Source organism: Plasmodium vinckei (genome assembly GCF_900681995.1).
Source record: "Plasmodium vinckei vinckei genome assembly, chromosome: PVVCY_03".
In the NCBI taxonomy this organism is placed as follows: domain Eukaryota; phylum Apicomplexa; class Aconoidasida; order Haemosporida; family Plasmodiidae; genus Plasmodium; species Plasmodium vinckei.
Genome location: NC_051295.1, coordinates 253,015 through 273,815, shown reverse-complemented (window position 1 = coordinate 273,815; position 20,801 = coordinate 253,015). Strand labels below are relative to the sequence as shown.

The 20,801-nt window shown below is 23.5% G+C and overlaps 7 protein-coding genes across 7 annotated transcripts; 4 read left to right on the top strand and 3 right to left on the bottom strand.

Annotated features, from left to right (window-relative positions):
- Nucleotides 1-24: 24 nt before the first annotated feature.
- PVVCY_0300800 (60S ribosomal protein L37ae, putative) lies at nt 25-915 on the bottom strand (the record flags this gene model as incomplete). The annotated part of the gene is made up of 3 exons (XM_037634782.1): nt 25-183; nt 311-421; nt 895-915. The coding sequence occupies 3 exons, from the start codon at nt 913-915 to the stop codon at nt 25-27; spliced, it is 291 nt and encodes a 96-aa protein (XP_037490107.1).
- Nucleotides 916-2,528: 1,613 nt separating this feature from the next.
- On the bottom strand, nt 2,529-2,780 carry PVVCY_0300790 (Sec61-gamma subunit of protein translocation complex, putative; the record flags this gene model as incomplete). Its single annotated transcript, XM_008628289.1, has 1 exon — nt 2,529-2,780. One exon carries the CDS (start codon nt 2,778-2,780, stop codon nt 2,529-2,531), a length of 252 nt encoding a protein of 83 aa, XP_008626511.1.
- Nucleotides 2,781-5,546: 2,766 nt separating this feature from the next.
- PVVCY_0300780 (ATP-dependent RNA helicase UAP56, putative) lies at nt 5,547-7,021 on the top strand (the record flags this gene model as incomplete). The annotated part of the gene is made up of 2 exons (XM_008628288.2): nt 5,547-5,832; nt 5,925-7,021. The coding sequence occupies 2 exons, from the start codon at nt 5,547-5,549 to the stop codon at nt 7,019-7,021; spliced, it is 1,383 nt and encodes a 460-aa protein (XP_008626510.2).
- A 2,520-nt stretch (nt 7,022-9,541) lies between these two features.
- Nucleotides 9,542-13,329, top strand: PVVCY_0300770 (transporter, putative; the record flags this gene model as incomplete). Its single annotated transcript, XM_008628287.1, has 8 exons — nt 9,542-11,225; nt 11,312-11,432; nt 11,577-11,659; nt 11,748-11,872; nt 12,007-12,328; nt 12,423-12,631; nt 12,768-13,061; nt 13,156-13,329. 8 exons carry the CDS (start codon nt 9,542-9,544, stop codon nt 13,327-13,329), a joined length of 3,012 nt encoding a protein of 1,003 aa, XP_008626509.1.
- A 1,416-nt stretch (nt 13,330-14,745) lies between these two features.
- On the top strand, nt 14,746-16,243 carry PVVCY_0300760 (conserved Plasmodium protein, unknown function; the record flags this gene model as incomplete). Its single annotated transcript, XM_037634775.1, has 2 exons — nt 14,746-15,079; nt 15,183-16,243. The coding sequence occupies 2 exons, from the start codon at nt 14,746-14,748 to the stop codon at nt 16,241-16,243; spliced, it is 1,395 nt and encodes a 464-aa protein (XP_037490106.1).
- Nucleotides 16,244-16,928: 685 nt separating this feature from the next.
- On the top strand, nt 16,929-19,192 carry PVVCY_0300750 (conserved protein, unknown function; the record flags this gene model as incomplete). Its single annotated transcript, XM_008628285.2, has 7 exons — nt 16,929-17,036; nt 17,280-17,948; nt 18,069-18,260; nt 18,472-18,540; nt 18,622-18,839; nt 18,956-19,024; nt 19,153-19,192. 7 exons carry the CDS (start codon nt 16,929-16,931, stop codon nt 19,190-19,192), a joined length of 1,365 nt encoding a protein of 454 aa, XP_008626507.2.
- Nucleotides 19,193-19,301: 109 nt separating this feature from the next.
- On the bottom strand, nt 19,302-20,135 carry PVVCY_0300740 (2C-methyl-D-erythritol 2,4-cyclodiphosphate synthase, putative; the record flags this gene model as incomplete). Its single annotated transcript, XM_008628284.1, has 2 exons — nt 19,302-19,387; nt 19,481-20,135. The coding sequence occupies 2 exons, from the start codon at nt 20,133-20,135 to the stop codon at nt 19,302-19,304; spliced, it is 741 nt and encodes a 246-aa protein (XP_008626506.1).
- Nucleotides 20,136-20,801: the final 666 nt, after the last annotated feature.

The following is a 20,801-nucleotide window of genomic DNA, read 5'->3' as shown; positions in this document are numbered from 1 at the left end:
TCGATATATATAATGAATTATTATTTATGATTTATGTGCTTCTTCCTTTTGTTTTCTTAATCTAATAATTGTTGATTTTGCTGCAACTGCTGCTGGGGTAGTTAAACTCCATGCTCCTCCGCATATTTTTCTTTTGCATTTCTTACATTCCCATATTCCAACACATGTCCTTTTTGTGGCAGTCTAAAATTTTTGAAAAAAAAAATATAGCAAACAAATGTATATTCATTATTTGAAATAAAACTTTAAAACATAAAAAAGGGGATCAAACACTGGCATACTATTTTTTTATATTTTTCATAATCCTTACCTTTCCGCAAAAGGAGCATAGGTATTTTGCATGTTGCATTAATTCAATTTTTTTGATTTGTTTACGGAGGGAAGATCCGTATCTTGTTCCATATTTTCCAGTTAAACCGACCTAATAAAAATGACAAAAAAAGTGATAAAAAAAGTGACAAAAAAAATGACAAAAAAAATATTGGATATATAGTAAAATGATATAGCATATGCATATTGTGGCATAGATTGGGAAAAATAACTTCGGCGTGATAAGATAGGCTTATCCTTATTGCTACTATCTACATATATATCCCCTAACTTGTTTGAATGAAACAATTTATTTATACAAGTTTTTAAATTTAAATGAAATTATTTCATTCAAACAAATTAGGGAATATATATTTCCATTTATTATTCCGCTAGCTAATTTATAAACCATACAACAGTATAATAAATATCTCTACCAGCCCACTTTTCATTTATACATTTTTTATCTCATTCTTTAATTGAATTATAGTTTTAATTATTTATATATTTTTTTATTGTTTCTTGTTTTTCCCATTTAAATGCCTGTTTTCCTTTAATTTTTATTTATTAATAATTTTCTCTCACCTTTTTAGTTCTCCTTGACATTTTTAAATACAATTGAAAATAGAAATAATGATTATACTTTTATTTTTAGTTTAATATTTCTGTAATTTAAAAATTACTAATGTTTATTGAAAAAATATTTTCGTTTTGTACTTTAAAGTTGAAAAAAAAAATTTCAATTATTAAAGGAAAAAAAAAAAAAGAAAAATATATACGTAATTTTAAGTTCCTTAATTGTTTTCAAATATATATATTATTATATGCATATAATTTTATTTGGATTGCTATATATTTTTATTTTGGTATATATATAATTTTTATTTACTATAAAAAAATATATTATTAAATAAAAAACCCCTTTACCCTCTTAAATGAGCATATAAATTTTAGGGCATTCGAAAAAAATTGATAGGTGGAAATATATATAATATATGCATATTTATATTGCTTATGTATGCAAAAAATGTATATATATAATATTTCCTTATAATATCTCGTAATTTTTCTACATTTTTTCTCTCATTGTTTTGATTTTTTTGTTGTATAATTTAAGTAAATACAATCAAGTTCTATTACAAAAAAATCATGTTTTAGGTTAAATGTTTTCCAAAAAAAAATAATAATACATGTAAGGTATAAATATAGAGCAATTTTCTCACTTTTTATTAATAATGTAAAATAAAATGACAAATGAAAAAAAAGCTGCTTGTTATTATTCCTCTAATTTTTGAAGGGAAAAAGAATATATATTTTTGTATACCCCCTTTTCATATTTTCCCTTTTTATTTTTTATTTTGTTCTATATTATTTCATATTATAAATTATCAAACAAAAACATTGTTATAAAAAAAGTGTATACATACATGAGCTACCACCAAAATTGATATTCTTATTTTTGTTTGATTATATAATGAAATATAAGTATTTTTATTGAGCAACACATAAAAAATATAGTGAAAATTATAGGATTTTAGCGGTGATATAATATGACAGTATATACATACATTAGCAATCGGTACAAACTGTGATAACTAAAAATTCGATTTTTTATTCTTTAAAAAAGAAAAAACAAGTGTATATATAAACGTGCATACACACGCAATTAACCCTTTCAAAGGATATAAACAATATACACAATTGATATAAATACAATTAATTATTCTTTTTAAATCTAAGATTTTTAAAAATAATGTTACTTAAAAAAATAAAAAAATAATAATAGTATAGTTTACATTGATCAAATCATTTATGCATTTCTTTTATACAATAAAACTTTTGCAACATTATGCATAGGGCATTTCATTTATTATGCACATATATATATATATATATGCATACAATAGATATGTAAGGAAGGAAAATTATGTTGTCAATATATTGCTCCTAAAAATTACATACTTTTTCAATTTTGCTTGTCGTCTTCTAATCATATTGACTACAAATCTGTTATATTTCATCCGAGTTCCCATTTTTATATAAAAAATTGAAAAATAATCTTCAAGTTCTTTTCAATTATATATATAATTACAATAAATTGTTTGATTTGTCAATTTCAACATTATGTGCTGAGGCCCTCTTTTGTTGCATCTCAGCTTTTTATAATTTGAATTATTAATCATGACTAGGATTTTTTTATCTTTGTATTCTCCATATGTTTAATAGGAACCAACAAATATGTTATTGATCGGAATAAATACTAATTTAATTGTATATCCAATAAGTCCCATAATTAAAAATCCAATTGTACAAGCACATACAATATTTGTATACTCCTTTTTACTTGGTTTTGTACATTTTCTTACTAATCTAACACTATCATTCACAAATTCATGAATGCTAGTTACAAGATATCCAATTGGGTGTTCTTCATCAGTTACAAATTCAGGAACTTTAACGTTGTTCATCATTTTTCTTAATAAAAGTGTAAAAAACAAATAATACTAAAAAAAAATTTATTCTGCAATATGGTGATAAAGAAAAATTATTTCATATATATTTTATATGAATTAAATTGTGTCATTTACATATATTTATACGCTTTATTAAAAATAAGGACAATATAATAAACCAGCTAAAACAATCTTAGATAAGAAACAAAAATATAATATATGGAATTTTTTTTTTATTTAAATCTATTTTTATAAGTAGCTTACTTAGAACTATTTCATTAAGATTGTATTGTAATATGTTTTTCAATAAAATTAAAAATAAATAAGTAAAAATAAAAGAATAATGAGTGGGAAAAAATTAAATAAAATTTATGCCATTATATTTACAATTTTATACATATACGTATACTAAAAATAATTAGCACAAGGTTAATTATTGTGATAATAAAAATGTATGTATGCTCATAGGAAAATAATTTTTTTTTTTAATTATATAATAATAGTATTTTCTCGTTTAATGATATAAGCATTTATTTTGTGCTCACGTGTGATTATTTGGAGGGATCGCATAAATATATAATAAACATTTTTATAGTACATATTTAATTGTATATACATGCGTTATTTTGAGTGCTTGTTTTTTTTTGTAAATTATTAAGTAAATATTTAATTTGAATTCTGCTTTGTATACACATATTACATTATTTATATTTTTTAGTATGCTATATTTTTTCATTTAATTTTGATAATAAGGGGAAAGTATATAATTTCATGATGTGTGTTTTTTTTTCAATTCCTTATAAGACCTTTATATAATCACACTTTTAAGCACTAATATAATGAAACATGAGGATGTATAATTAGATTTTTACATATGCAAGTATAATAATGTCTGTAAACCAATTCAATATATCTTATTTGTATTTTTTCAAAATAGTATAAAAACCAAACTAAAGATATGGAAAATTATTATAGAGCTATATATTTTTAATTTACAACCTAATTACACCATTTATCTTAAAACAGCCAAAAATAAAAAATATATAATGTACCTTTAAAATCCTGAATTTTTTTAAACTATTTTTTTTTTTTTTAAATTACCTGACTGTTCATAAAAATATACGTCCAAATTTTAAAATAAGGACAATTATTATGACCATTTGGCTATTTAAATAAAAATAGTAGCAAAAAATAGCTATCAGAAATCGTTGTATATATTATTGTGTGCATGGATCAGAGGGATAATATATATAATGACTAATTTAAGAGATGAAAATGTAGTGTAGTAATATATACATACAAAGGATAAATTTTTGTATAAATTTATAGTTTTTTTAATTCCTCTTAGTATATCCAAAAACATAATTTTGGTTAACCCTTTAAACTGTAGCTATAAACCAAAGAGAAATGGACATACAAATGCATATTATACATACTTATAAAGGAAACACCATGATATAGTATGCATATAATTCTCCTATAAAAGGTCACAAATTATGAGTTGCTAAAAAGTGTAAATATCGCCTTTATATTTTTATATTTTCAATGGATGGATTTCCAAAAACACAGTTTAAAAGAATATGAAATAAAGATATCCTTATTAAAAACTATACATGTTTTTTTCACCATTTATTTTTACTTTTTTTCTATTAAAATATAATATAATGCAAAAAAAAAGGGATGGGGAAAACATAATTTAAATTATGCACATAGAGAGGTAGCTATTTTGTATAAATATGGTTTATGCATTTATTCTGTAAATGTATAATATGGAAAATATTCATTAAAAATAAAGTATATTTTATATACCATATTATATAAATAAATATGATATATTAATTTTCTAAAATTGTATAAATTTATTTACCTTAATAAGATAATATTAATAAATATGTGGAAAATTAACAAAGCCGTATATTTATATAATATATGCCTATGAAAATATGGGTAGTACATGAGCCTAGGTACCCATTTTATTAATATATTAAAAAAATTATAAGCTATGAAATTCATATAAAAAATAGCAATTTTCATAAATAATGCCCCTTTAATTTTGCTTAATATTTTATTGTAGTATTATATGCATATATACATATACGCATATATATATGTAGTATAATTTATATATAAGGTATTATATCTACAGCTACATTTCTTATTTTATGGGTTTTATGGGTGTTCTTCTCATAGTTGAGAATAGGAGTGTACTATCGTGGTATACCAAAAAAAGCATATGCTATAATAATAGCTATGAGGAATGAAAAAAAATAATTCATCCTTATGTAGGTGAAAATATAAATAAAAAAATATATATAAACAATAATTCAATACAAAGTGTTAAAATTCTTGCTATTAAGCTAAAATATTACGAAATACGAAAAAAAAATGAAAAATTAAAAATATATATATTTTTTCTTTTTTAATGAAATTATAAACCAGAGAAAAGGAAAAAAAACAATTAAAATGTATATAGGGAACAAAAAATAATTTTAAAAGAATTTTCAATTGAAACCATATATATAATTAGTGAATATTACATAATACCGTTTTTTTTCTCATTATATATACTTTTTTTTACAATTTTGTATATAATTATATATTTTGTAATACAAATCCTTTATTTCTTCTTTTGTATTTTTCAAAATATCTACATTTTTTAATTTCATGCACGCTTTGTAAGCATAAGAAATACTTTAATAGTATATATAAGAATAAAAGTTACTATTATTATTTTCTTTTGCATTTTAAGTAAAAAATAGATAGATAAAATAAAGAAAGACGAAAATGGCTGGAATTGGGCATAATGTTCAAGATGAGTTAGTAGATTACGAAGATGATGATAACATGTTAGATAATAAGGATGTCAAAGGTGGCATCGGACGTAACCTTTTGAATAACAATAATAAAGGAGTTAATGATGGTGGTGCTATGAGGGGTAGTTATGCTACTGTTCATACTGGAGGGTTTAAAGATTTTTTTTTAAAACCAGAATTATTAAGAGCAATTAGCGAAAGTGGATTTGAACATCCATCTGAGGTACAGCAAGAAACTATACCAGCAGCAATAACAGGTAATAATTTATATATTAAAAATTGAAAAAAAATATATACATTATATTTATTGAACCAGTTTATAATTAATATTTGTTTTTTTTTCTCAAAGGTACTGATATTTTATGTCAAGCAAAGAGTGGTATGGGAAAAACTGCGGTTTTTGTTTTATCAATTTTACAACAACTTGAAACTGATAGCAAAGATATAAAAGAAGAAAAGGATATTAACAATGCTGGTGGAGATGTAAATCAAAATAAATATGTTAGATGTTTAGGTATAGCACATACTCGTGAATTAGCCTATCAAATAAAAAATGAATTTGATAGATTTAGCAAATATTTAAAAAATGTTAGGTGTGAAGTTGTTTATGGTGGTATATCTATGAATAAACATGTAGCCTTATTCAAAGGAAATAATGTACCCCATATAATTATTGGTACACCTGGTCGTATATTAGCATTAATTAGAGAAAAATATTTATTAACAGACAAGATTCAACATTTTGTTTTAGATGAATGTGATAAATGTTTAGAAAAATTAGATATGAGAGGGGATGTACAGAAAATTTTTATTTCTACTCCTTTAAAAAAACAAGTTATGTTTTTTTCAGCAACTATGGCAAAAGAAATGAGAGATGTATGCAAAAAATTTTTACAAAACCCTGTAGAAATATTTATTGATGATGAAGCTAAATTAAAATTACATGGACTATTACAACATTATGTTAAATTACAAGAAAAAGATAAAACAAGAAAATTAATAGAAATATTAGATGCCTTAGAATTCAACCAAGTTATAATTTTTGTTAAATCTGTTACAAGAGCTATCACATTAGATAAATTATTAACTGAATGCAATTTCCCATCCATATCTATACATGGTGGTTTAAATCAACAAGAAAGAATTGAAAGATATGATAAATTTAAAAAGTTTGAAAACAGAATATTAGTATCCACTGATTTATTTGGAAGAGGTATTGATATTGAAAGAATAAATATCGTTATTAATTATGATATGCCAGAAAATTCAGATTCTTATTTACACAGAGTCGGAAGAGCTGGAAGATTTGGTACAAAAGGTTTAGCTGTTACTTTTGTATCTTCTCAAGAAGATACATTAGCTTTAAATGAAGTCCAAACCAGATTTGAGGTAGCTATTTCTGAGATGCCAAATAAAATCGATTGTAACGAATATATTAACCAATAAGGTATTTTTTATAGCTATCTAATGAAAAAAATAAATACTTGTAAATGATTTAATATGTATACATATATAGGCCATATACACATAAGTACGGTATAACAATATACGAAACTGTGTGCAAATTACATTGTAATGAATTGATATGCATTAACATATGCACAAATTTCTAGCTATGTATGTTCTCTCTATATATACATATGTACGCAAATATACACACATATGTATACGAAAATGTGTGTTTGGGGTCGCATAAAATATTCTACAAAAAGTAATATAGCGCAATTAAATTTTGAAAACAATTTTTTGAAATGTTTAAGGTAATTTTTTCAAATTTTGAAAAGTAAACATCCTTGAGGTTAAAGAATCCTGAGAGACATAAATTATAGCCAAAAAAAAAAAAAAAAATTAGTTATACAAAATTGTATGATCAGAAAAAAAAAGTTTTTAGCTATTCAAAAAAAAAAAAAAACATATATTTGCATGCATAGTCATATAAAGAAGCATATCAAAGTTTACTTGTGCATACAAAATGTTCATTTATGTATATGAATGGCTAGTTCTTTTTTTTTTTTTTTTATATATTTTTATTTTTACTTATATATTTTATATGTGCAAACATTTACTAAAACAACTTATTTTAAAAAATTCTATGAATAATTATGCATAATGCTTATACAAGGCTTAAGGGGTTAGACATTTTTGAGGGCATACAAATGAATTTGTTAAGTATATCTTACAACATTTTTTTAAATGTAATGATATCAACATCCCCTCAAAAAATAGTAATATATATAAAGAGTTTTTTAATTTTTGTATGTAATCTATTTTTTTATCAAATAAATATAAAATTATAAAAATTTATAGCATATATAAACCTGTTGGATTGGTTAAACTTTTAAAGAAAAGAAATAAAAATTAAAGTTTGTTTACAATGGTAGTAATTTATATGATAATATAAAAATAGGAAATCCAACTTTCAATAGACTATATCAGTTAGCCAAATATTACTCATATATTTTTGCGCGTGTCTGATCTGCTATCAAAATTAATTTTCTCTATTAATATAATTTAAGATGAGCTTATGAAAAAATTTTGTCAAATTTTATGGATAATGTCAAATTAAAAAAGGTGTAGACAATTTTAATAATAATTATATTTCTAAAAAAATGTATATGCCATCGGGTTTTCTTAAAGATGGCAAGACAACGGATAATTGCAACCCCAATTTATATCATAAGATTAAGAGAAAAAAACAAATCGAGGGTTTTATTGTAAGCATTTGAAAAAGTGTTACAAAAATAAATATAATGATACTTCAATTAATAATAATACTCATGAATATTTAACAATATTAAATAAAATTATGATATAACAAAGATAGAGAAAATATGTAGTGGTTACACTAACGTTACGAATTTCACTATTTATTAGAACATAATAATAATTTAAAAATGAATATTGTAATAATTCTATTAATAATATAATTGACTATACTTTTAATTAAGTGCGTGGTTATCTAGTCATAAATGTTGTCACACACACACATACATATAATATGCCATTTTAATATTTATTTTTTTTCTTCATATTTTTGTATTTATACATTATGACCAATTTTATTCTTTCCATATGCTTAGTATCTCTTTATATCCATTTTTTTTGTATTAGCAAAACACTCCATTTTATTTTTATATGCTCGGTATACTTACATACACAACATGCTTAAAGAACAAAAATAAAACAATAAAAGTGGTAGCCATATTTAAAAAAAAATTGTATATGAATAATTAAAAACCTTTTAAATATCCTTTTTTAGTAATAATTTGATAGTCATATTTTTATTTATTTTTTTTTCCAAATATTCTCATAAAAAAGAATATACATATTTCACAACCATCAACCTTGTTAACTAATTTTTTTTCATTTTTTTTCATGTATACTGAAAGTTGTCTTGGGTACAGTATATAAAAAGTGAAATGAAAGGATAAGAGTGGGTGCAATTTATTGGCGGAATGGAAGTCCATTTAGTTTTATAATGCACACACAAAAAAAGGCAAAAAGTGTTGTATGAATTTCAAAGGAAAATACTTCAAAATATTATTTTTCCATCAAACATTATCTTCATATTATTATATAGCAAATATATATTTTTTTATTTTGAAAGGTGTACAAAATAGTGTGTGTGTTTTTTTGTTAGGCTATATTTTTCATTTTTTTTTATTTCTTTTTTTTCTTTATTTGATTTTTTCTCACTGTTATGATATATATGTTTATGCACATACAACCATATGTGTATGTGTGTTCTTATTTTAAAAAATTATATTTATATCATTGTTGTGTATATCAAACTGTATATATACACGTACATACTGTGAGATAATTGATACAGGTTGTCCAATTGGATATGCCTTTTCCTTACATAATGAAAATATGCCCCTAAATTCGAAACCTTCACTAGTTATATACACAGATATACACCTGACTATTTGATAGAAACTGTCAAAGTTAACACAATTGGGAAAAATGCTTCCAAGGATAAAATGCAGGTTTGAGAAGGCAGAAAATTCAAACTCCGAGGAAAATATTGATAACCATCAAGATGAAGAATTAACGGAACACGGAAATATATCGATGAAAAAAATAAGGAGTGTGTTATATGATGAAGCAATGAATTATAGTGAAACAAATACATATTATAAAAGTTCAAATATTCATAATTATAATAATATAAATGAATATATTAATTATATAAAAAAATCGAACTATACAAGAAGTTATGAGCAAGAAAATATTTATAATGAAGCATTACTTTTATATAACAATCGAAATGCCTATATAAGAAATGCATATAGAAATGATGAATATTTAGATATTAAAAGAAATTTAAAAAAAGGAGAATATTTTGGAGATAATGATGAAGATTATTTATTTGAAGAAACAAATGATGACAACCAAATAAATGAATACACAGATGGACATGAGTATGAAAATGATAAAAATAATTTTAAAAAAAAAAGAATTGAATATGAACATTTGTATAAAGAACGTAAAAAAGAACGTGTTATGAAATTTTCTGAAAAATATGGAGAATTATTTTATGAAGAAAAAGATAAAATAATATATGAAAATGCTGATTCAAATGATAAACATAATATTCGTATGGGTGGACATATTCAAAAAAATAATCAAAATCAAGGATGTTCTACTAATATATTAAATGATTTACTTGAGCTACATAGTATGGAAGATACAGGTAGTTTTAGTGATGAAAAAGAAACAAATTTTTTAGAAACATTAGTTAAGTTGAGATATACACCTGAACAAATATCTCAATTAAGTGATTTATTTGAAAACCCTAGAACATTAAAAAATGTAAATATAAGTTTATTAAAATGGCTATATATCCAATTAGATAGAGGTTATTGGCTTGAACGAATTTCACTATTTTTATTAGGATTAGCAATATCTATAGGAGTTGGAAATATTGAAACAATATGGTTATTAATGACAACATGGCATGGTGTTGTATTTTTATTACCTTATACATTATGCTATATATTTGTATGTCATCCAATTTTAATGTTTGAATTATATAGTGGACAATTAGTTAGGAGTTCATCACCTTTTATATTTTACAAATTATTAAAGCCATGTGCATCTATTGGATTTGTAGCTTTATTTTTATGCTTATTAAGTAGTTGTATTCATACATATAGGACAGCAGCAGAATATTTTATATATTTGATAAACTCATTTAAACATGATTTGCCTTGGAAATTAACTCAGAATGAAGTTGATTTTTGTACAAAAATTAAAAATGATCCACTTACCTGTTTAAAATATAGACCATTATGTCTATTTTCAAAATCTATTTCTTCTTGTGTACCTAATAATATAGGAAAAGCTTTTTTAATTTATCATGATAAATTTTTTCCACCTAATAGCAAATATACATATTTATTAAATTTAAATAAAAAAAAAAATTCCATTAATATTTTTTCAAATTCAGATTCCTATATCGATAAAGATACTTTTCTATTTTTATTATTTTGCAATTTGTTAACTACATTTTTCCAATTACTTGGTATGACCAATTTTGCCTTTTCAGTTGCCCTTGCCCTTTTACTTTTGGGTTTTTTATCCATCACAAAATTTATAGCTCTTTTCAATTTAAATAGTGTCATGGAGGCCTACGTCTACATTCTAAGTAAGTTTCATGCTACCCCATATATATCCACCCCCATCTCTTATCCGGTACATTTTATACATACGTTATATGCATTACCTTTATAGAAATGTGGAAATTCTCGTATCTTTATACTTATTCCTCTATATGGTCTCAATGCATGATGTATGCCCTTTATGAGATGTCAATTGGAATGGGTATTTATTCTTCGCTCGCTACAAAAACTAGGTATATACTATTTGAAAATAAAGAAAAGAAAAAATATATTTTTCAAATTTTATAGCTTCAATTGTGTTTTCATCCGTTTTCATCTGTTTTCATCTGTTTTCATCTGTTTTCTTCTGTTTTCATCTGTTTTATTTTCTTGTGCAGAATTGGATCGAATTTGGCTGTCGATGGGAAAGCTATTGTCGTTGGAAATTCTGTCATCTCTGTCCTTGTATTTTTTTCAGCAGGTACGAAAAATTTCGCTGTATTTTTCATGCCATTTTTCATGCCATTTTTCATAACAGCTTTTGCTTTACTTCTCCCCTTTCATTGCAGTGGCAATTATTGGATTCACATCCAAAATAATGAACTCCACTTTTGTTGAGATTCTTGAATTTTCGAGAAAACATTGTTCATTTATTCTTTTCCCTGTTGGCTTTTCGAATCTTCAAAGGACAGAGGTAAAAATGTTGATAAAGAAAACTACAAAATTAATGTCCGCTTGAATATGTTGTTACCCATGTTTGGAAAATGAATACTACCAAAAATAGCAACACATATATTTTTTATTCTGTTCTTATTTTTCCCTTCATAGAAAACATTATGTATGTTATACTATGGATCATATACAATACTATCATGTGCTACACTTGCCATTCAACGAGAAGTTTTTATTATATCTATAAAAGATTTCAAATTCAGCAAAAATTATAGCAAAAAAACATTTGTTTTGATGTTTGCATTATTATTTTTTGTTTTTTCATTTTTTATATCTACAAAAAATTCAAAAGATATTATTTGGTTTTTATCATTTACAATTTCGGATAATGGAAGAATTCTAGTTGCACTTTTGATGTGCATTGTTTTAGGATGGCTATATAATATTGAACATCAATATAAGCATCTAACTTCGAAAAGTAAGTTTTTTAACCTTTATAAATGTATATACAAATTTAATGTTTTATATATTCTTTTCTGATTTTTTCTAACTTTTTTTTTTTTATTGGACAGGCGTGTTGACATTCAATATTACTTACTGGATTTTGAATATTTTTTTCAGTATTTTATTTAACTATTTACCTTACCATGCATATGTATTATATATTGTCCGACTTATAATTTTCCTGTTTAGTACATGTATTTCTATTACTGTTTTAAAATCTCAAATAAATGAGATGAGGGGTCAACAAAGGTACATATACAACAGTCTAACTTATAAGGTAAAAATGAAAAAAGAAAATATATAATAAAAAAGGGTCATTTAAAATGTTATTCTATTTTGTGCCCATTTAAAATGCTATTCTTTTTGTGCCTATTTAAAATTATGCTACCATATTATTTACTTCACAATTTCAGGAGATACTGTACATACTGTATATAGGAAATATTGAGTGCTTAAGAAAAGAAATTCAAAGAATAATAAGTGGAAATGCAATAATAGGAAATATATCTATGATGTGGTCTATCTGTATAAAATATATTGGAACATCTATTTTATTATCAGCTTTCATTGAATTTGTTGATGGCGTTTTTTATAGTAAAGAATTAAGAATGAAAATACATGATATTCATTATGGATGGATTATTTTTGCCATTTCAGTTTGGATATTTATTTTCCTTCTTATATTTTTATTCCCTATGTTTACAAAGGTAATTTACAAAAAAAATCAGGCACCTATTCTATTCGAAACCCTATACGAAAATATGTACACTCATTATGTAATATACTTTTCTTTTTTTATAGACATTTGAAAATATGTTTCTTAACAAAAACTATTCTGTTGATTTCAGTTTATTGCCTTCAAAACCCCTAACCAAAATACATCCTTTCAATTTTCTTTCATATTTTTATGAATTTGGAAATTCAAGCAAAAAAGAAAAGAATAAAAAAAAACGACATATGATATATTGTACATAATTTTTGTCTATTTTTATTTCTTTTTTTTTACACTTATTTAATTAAAAATTGATTGCTTTCTCACAACCATTATTTATAAATATTAATAGAATGTAATTCTTTAAATTTTTTTTAATTATTTTGTGTTTATTTTTTATACTTTTTTTTGATATTTGTTGTTTTTGTTTGGGTCTGTCTATTTTTTAAAAAACAAATTACCATTTTTAATCCAATTTTATTTATAACCTTAACACAGACTAAGTTTGTAAGATAATAATAAATTATCATCAACCTTTTTATAATATTCATATTGTCCATATTATTTTCGAAGGAACATAAACCGGTGGTTACAAAATATATATAGACAACTATATGCATGCTCATGTTTCAACTATTTAACATGCCTTGCATTTTAAATGAACTATTTTGAGAAGCCATAAATGCATAGAAAATGTATTTGTGAAAAAGTAATATCCTTTGATAAAACTTATGTTTTTGATTTAAAAAATATAAAAAAGTTATCATATAAATAATTCTGCTTATTTTGGGGTTAGAATGTGCTTAAATTATTTAAATAGATTACCTTCAATTATAACTGAAACACCTAAAAAATAATATAAAGTTTTTTTTTTTTAATTCTAAACTTATTTTTATGTAGATTAGTACAAGTTTAGAAAGTTTAAGAAATGACCATAAAAATATACCATTTTATTTAGTACAAATTTATTTTATTATGTATTTTTCATTTTATATTGTATATTTATATGATATATTTTTTTTTGTCTAACTACCAAGACAAAAATAATTTGTTGTGCTAACTATTATTGCTAGTTGTAAACTTATTTGTTCTATATTTGTTCACATTAATTTTGTAAAAATATTCAAATATAATGCCATGGTAAATATTTATGAATGTTTAAGAATGAAAAATAAAAATAATTTTATCAATAATAATATATTTGTGAAAAAAATTTACATTATTATTTATATGCTTTACAATTTATTTTTAATAATTTACTCCATTTAAAATAGTTTTACATTTAAATGTAATTCGGTATGTGCTTGTTACATGCATAGCTACACATACATATATTCATTCCTATTTATTACTTTAAACACAATCATCTCTTTAATTCCCTTACTATATTTATCAAAATAGTGTATACATAAAAAAAGGAAGCTCGACTTTTAAATATGGTTGTATTGCTTTACACTCACACATTTGTGTTTTTTTTCAATAAATTATATAAAACATAATTTTTTTAATTATTTTTACTAACCTTGGATGTGTGTAGTCTTGTATTTAACTACACACACATATATGTAGCTATTTACCTCATATTTGCATGTACTAGCATGTTCATACGAATATGAAAAGGGAGCAACATCCTGTGTAGGATTAAATAATGCACAAATATATACAAAAAATTAATAAAAATGAAGCTAAGTATTAAAATAAAGAATAACACCTCGTCCAACAGCAGTAGCAGTAGTGGACTTGGTATGACACATTTAACACAAAATGGAGATAATATTATGCATAAATATAAAAAAAAAAATTTGGAAATGAGGAAAATGAAAGGTGCAATAATTACGGGGGAAAAATTAAATGGAAAAATGGCTAGTGGTACGTCTCTCAGGGCGTTAGGAAATGAAAATAGCTTTAAGCTTAATGCGAATTTAATTAACGAAGAAAAGGAAAAATCAGAAAAGAATAGCTATAACAATAGATATAATTCAAACAAATCATTTACAAGTAGCACACCCACAAGTAAGGCACTCACAAATACGTCTATTGTAAATAAATTGGTATCCAGCAAATCTAGCACTTCAAGTAAATCAGTCTACAAAAATACATTAAATAATGATAATAGCTCGAAAAGTTCCGAAAAAAAAAAAAAAAAAAAAAAAAAAAATGAAAAATGACATGAACGGCAAGGTAATAAAAAGAAACGGTGATTTAACTAACGAACCAATTGATAAAAAAAAAAGCGCTTCAAAAAATATATCAAAAAATTTTAATTTAAAAAAAAATAATATAATTTCTTCAAATATAAATATTACATCAAACACAAAAAAAAATTATAAAAACGGAAAAATATTATCACAACCTGAAAAAATATTAAAAAAAAATAATAATAAAGTCTTAAAAAATAATATAGAAGGAATGGAACCAAATATGGATAATAAACAAGTTGAAGAAAATGTTGAGCATGATGAGACAATAAAAAATGACGACAAATCAAATGAAATAAAGACACATACACAAAGTGGCCAAGATGAGTCTATGCAAAAAACAGATGAAATAAAAGAAAATATACAAAACAAACATGTAAAAAATGAAAGTCTAAATGAAGATATCGATAAAGAATCTTTTAAAAATTCATCAATAAATGATAATATACAAAAAAATAATAAAAATAAACAAGATAGTAATGAAAAAATGAAAGGAGATGAATTTAATTTAGGTAAAACACATATGCGTACATATGAAACATCAACTCCCCATTTTATAAAAGGAATATATGATCCAACTAATGATATATTTTCTGAGGAAAATAAAAAAAGTTCTTATATCAGTTTAAGTAAAACAACTCCCAGTTTATTACCAGGATATAAATCTGTAACATTTGAAGAATTAAATAATCCAAATTATAATACTATAAATAATATAAACCAAAATAGTATATACCCATCATCCATGTTTTATCCCCCTTTTAATTTTATACCACATATGAATTGTACAAATTTAAAAGAAGCTTATATTTTAAAAAATCATGTAACATTACATAATTCCTTATTAACTTCAGCTGATATATCGAAAGGTACTATACATAGACAGTACAATGTTGGAGTTACATACCCATATGGGGTTCCTTATATTGACGTTAAAAATATAAAGAATTCATATGGCAATAAAAAGACAAAAGCATGAATGTAACTAGAGAATTTTCCACATTTTTATGCATGCATTTTTTGCTTATCTTTTAATAGTGGATATATGCTACATCCCATTTTTGCTCATTCGATGTATCCACATTTTATTATTTCACATTTTTACTATATTAGTAATGTGAATATATAATAGCTTATTTGTGCATTTACAAGATCCCCCTTTTCGTGTGTACATAATTTTTAAAATTATATCTGCTTACACAAATTTTTTGATTAATTTTCTCCGTATTTTAACTTACTCTCCTTTGAACATATAACATCATTTGTGTGTTCGCTTTTACGAGTCATAAATATAACATAATAATGACTATAAAAATATTAACATGGATATCCACATAGATATATACATATATGAATATTTTGTATTTATCACATTTAATCGAATATATGTTGGCACAATTTTTTCTGACTCGGGTTTTCAAGTATTTTCCCTTTTTTCTCGCGCTTTTATATAATTGGGAAATTATGTAATAAATAAAAATATTCACATAAAAAATATTTTTATCATATTTATTATTTCAAAGAATATTTTTTTTTTTTTTATAAAACATTTTGACTTCTCATATTATGAGTTATACTGCTTCAGTGTTAGGAAAATCAAATAAAAAAAGAAAATTTATCTTTATACATTTTTATCACGAAAAAAAATTTATATCATATTGAAAATGGATTTCCGTACATTTTATGAAAATTTTAAAGAAGAATATGTATACCTCAAAGATGAAAAGGAAAAACTCCCTGAGCCCTTAACATGCGAGAAGGCTAATACAATGGTGTGCAGAAAATATAAATATAAAAAAAAATATTTTATGGATAAAGATCCATAGAAACATACATAGAGTGTCTCCCATTAAACTTGATCATGATAGAGCAAAATGAAAAAATAATATCATTGCTAATATATCTATTTATGTCGTTACTATTGTTGTTGTACTAATATGAAATGGTAGCACCCATTTTCTTTTGATTTTTCATTTCTTATTTTGTATGCTATTCCTTTTTTCAATTTTCATTAGGAAAACGATACAATCATACGACGTATTCCTGAAACAATATTAAAGAGAGTAAGGGAAGAAAATTCGGAATATGGACAGAATAAAAATATCGAAGAAAGTTTAGAGAAATTAAATAATTTGCTTATAAATGCTGATAAATGTACTTATGAAATGTTAGAATGTAATATAGACAATAAATTTTGGAATACTTTATTATCTGATTTTATTAAAAGGGAAATAAAAATTTTAAATAATACTTGGCTTTTTAATGAATATTATTTTTATCGATATTTAAATTGTGCATACGATTTTGAAAAAACAAATTATGATTTTTTCTTTTATGAAAAAAAAAAATCAATAATTCATAATAAAGACTTAATTGAAGAAATATGTAAATGTTCAAAAAATTTAATTGAAATGTATAATAATAATCCAAATGATCAAGTTAAAATTTTTTCAATTTTTTTCTTTTTCTCTTTATGGTCAAATCAGTTTGATCTTAGTTGGAATGCAACGAAAAATAAAGATGAAGAAAATAAAAATGATGAAAATGACATAAAAAAAAAATCACTAAAACAGAAAAAGTTTTCTTTTGATACAAAAAATATTGATCACCTTTATAATTCATTTTATTTGGAAAACATATTAGATAATGATATAAGTCGTATTTACAAGGACATGGTATCTAAGGTTTGTAAAAAATAAAAAAAAATTAAAATGTGTATCTATTTGATGATCTTTTAATGGGCCATCTCTTATATATTCCTACATATTTATCTAACTTGTTTTATTTTTTTTTCCATTTTTTAGAAGAATAAACGATTCGATATAGTGTTGGACAACATGGGGATAGAGCTTATATGTGATTTATGCTTTCTATATTTTATTTATCAATATTTTGATGAAATATATATTCATACAAAAAAGTTCCCCTTATTTGTTTCGGACAATATGACGAAAGATATTAAGTACACCATAGACATTCTATCTAGTGATGAGCAGGTTAGATAATGAAATAACTTAGCTATCTAATTCATACATATCACCACATAACCATTTAATAACATTTTGCAATTTTGTATGATCATTTCAAAGGGGTATTATCCTCTTTGTGCGTAATTCTGTAACGTCTTTGGCTTATCTATATTTATACATGATATGAATTTTTCTATAAATATGTTGTAATTGTTTTATTTTAAAAATTTTTGCGTAGTATCCCAACTCAGTATTTATGGCAAAAAATTGGAAGCAATTAATTGACTCAAATAAATGGAAAGTACAGGTAAAAAACAAAACAATTTTATGCATATATTTTATTGTTAATTTTGTTCATTATTTTTATTTCCTTCATTTTATATAATAGGATAATATATACTGGAACTTGCCCCTTCCATACTGGATAATGCCAAAGACATTATTAGATGAGATGAAAGAAAGTTCATTCGTTTGTTTTAAAGGGGATGCAAATTATAGAAGATGCTTAGGAGATTTACATTTTGATTTTTCAAAGCCATCTAAAGATGTGTTAAATTATTTTCCATGTTCTGTAATTGCATTGAGGTGTCTAAAATCACCAGTCTGGTACTACCCATATATTTTTTCATTAATTTGTAAATAGTTTACACTTATTTTTAGACAATTAAGATGATAATATATGTTTTATCATTTTTATTATTATTATTTTTTATTATTATTAGTTGCGGAATTGATAAAAGTGTCGTTGAAGAACTGAACAAAAGGAGCACCGATTGGAGCAACTATGGAGAGTAACAAAAAAAAATTTCAACAAATTTATAATAAATTCAGAAAAAAACTTAAATATACAAAAAAAATAATCATAATAGATAGTAAAATAAATTAAAAATTATTTTCTTCTCTTTTTTTTTTCACTTAGGTATGCAATTTTACAATATTGCTCGCACAATGATAAGTAGAGTGCCAAATTAATTCACATAATTTGGATGGAATAAAATACCTCTTTTTTGTCATTTATTATTTTATATTTTTTTATTTGCTCGAATTAAATTTTCAAGCACAAAGATATCAAATTTTAGGAATTAGCAAAACATTGGCGAAACATTCAATTGCTTTTTTTTCTCCGATTACTCCCAATTTTTCATGAGTTTTACCTGAACAAATCATAAAAATACGTAAATATTATGTACATACATGCATAAATAAGGTTATAAAATGTGTGCAAAATGTTTTTTAAAAAAACATACCTTTTACGTTAATTTGTGATTCGGAAATGTTCAAAATTTGTGATATATTTCGTATAATTTCATGTCTGATATTACTTATTTTTGGGACTTCGGCTATAATATTAATGTCGATATTTCCGATAGTATATCCTTTTTTATATAATAACATTCTTGCATATCTTAAAAACGATGCCGAATTTTTATTTTTATATTTATCTAAATTATCTGGGAATAAATTACCTAAATCACATGAACCTGCAGCCCCTAAAATTGAATCAACTAAAGCATGATATATTATATCACCATCACTATGAGACAGGACATAAATATTATTTACTTTAACTCCTCCTATAGTTAATGTTTTAAAATTTTGGGTATTATGTTCTTTAATTTCATTCATTTTATTATCATCATGCTCGGTTTTTACTTTTATTTGATGAATATCATATCCCTGCCCTATTCGTATTCCATTGTAGACGTGCACTTTGAATTTTTTTTTTTTTTCAACTTTACTATAGCTATTCTTATTATCGAAATTTAATGAATTAATAAACAAACGTGAGTTATTTCCTCTTTTGTTTATGTATTTATTTGCTTCGACTATTTTTGATATAATCATGCAGTAACATAAAAGAACCGCGTAATATACATATGACTTGATTGCGCCATATTTCATTCTTTAAAAAGAGAACTTATTAGTTGAAAAAATCTATATCAAGTTTCACGAAAATACGTGAAATAAAAAAAATAACATGGACAAACAATACATATATGTGTATATAAATATGTATATAATTTACGATGAATTATTGTATGGAGAAAAATATATGAATTCTCCAAATTATTTTATAATGTTTAAAAATAATTAAATAATAACTTTAAAGTAGCAAATTATTTATTTTTTTTATTTATTGAAAAATTAATTAAATAAATAATTATTAAAATAATATATGCATTTTGAAAAAGGAGTAATTATTGTGGCAAATGTCGTAATTGGGAAAGCACTATAATTAGGGGAGCAAATTTAATTAGATATTATTTATGATAGCATTTGTATTATATACTATATATATTTGTTTATTTATTACAACTTTTTGAATATTCTTACTCATTAAATATGTATTTTCATGGTGAATATTTATTTGATATCTTTGGTCACAGCTCACAAATATATAAAAAAATATATAGTAATATACCTTTATTTTTCTATCTATTTTTTTATATTTTTTTGGGGTTAATATAATCAAAATGCAAGCTTTACATTAAATAGAACACTTTAAAGAGCTAGAGTAACAGTGATTTTACTTAATATTTATAATATTACATAAACATTAAATTGAAA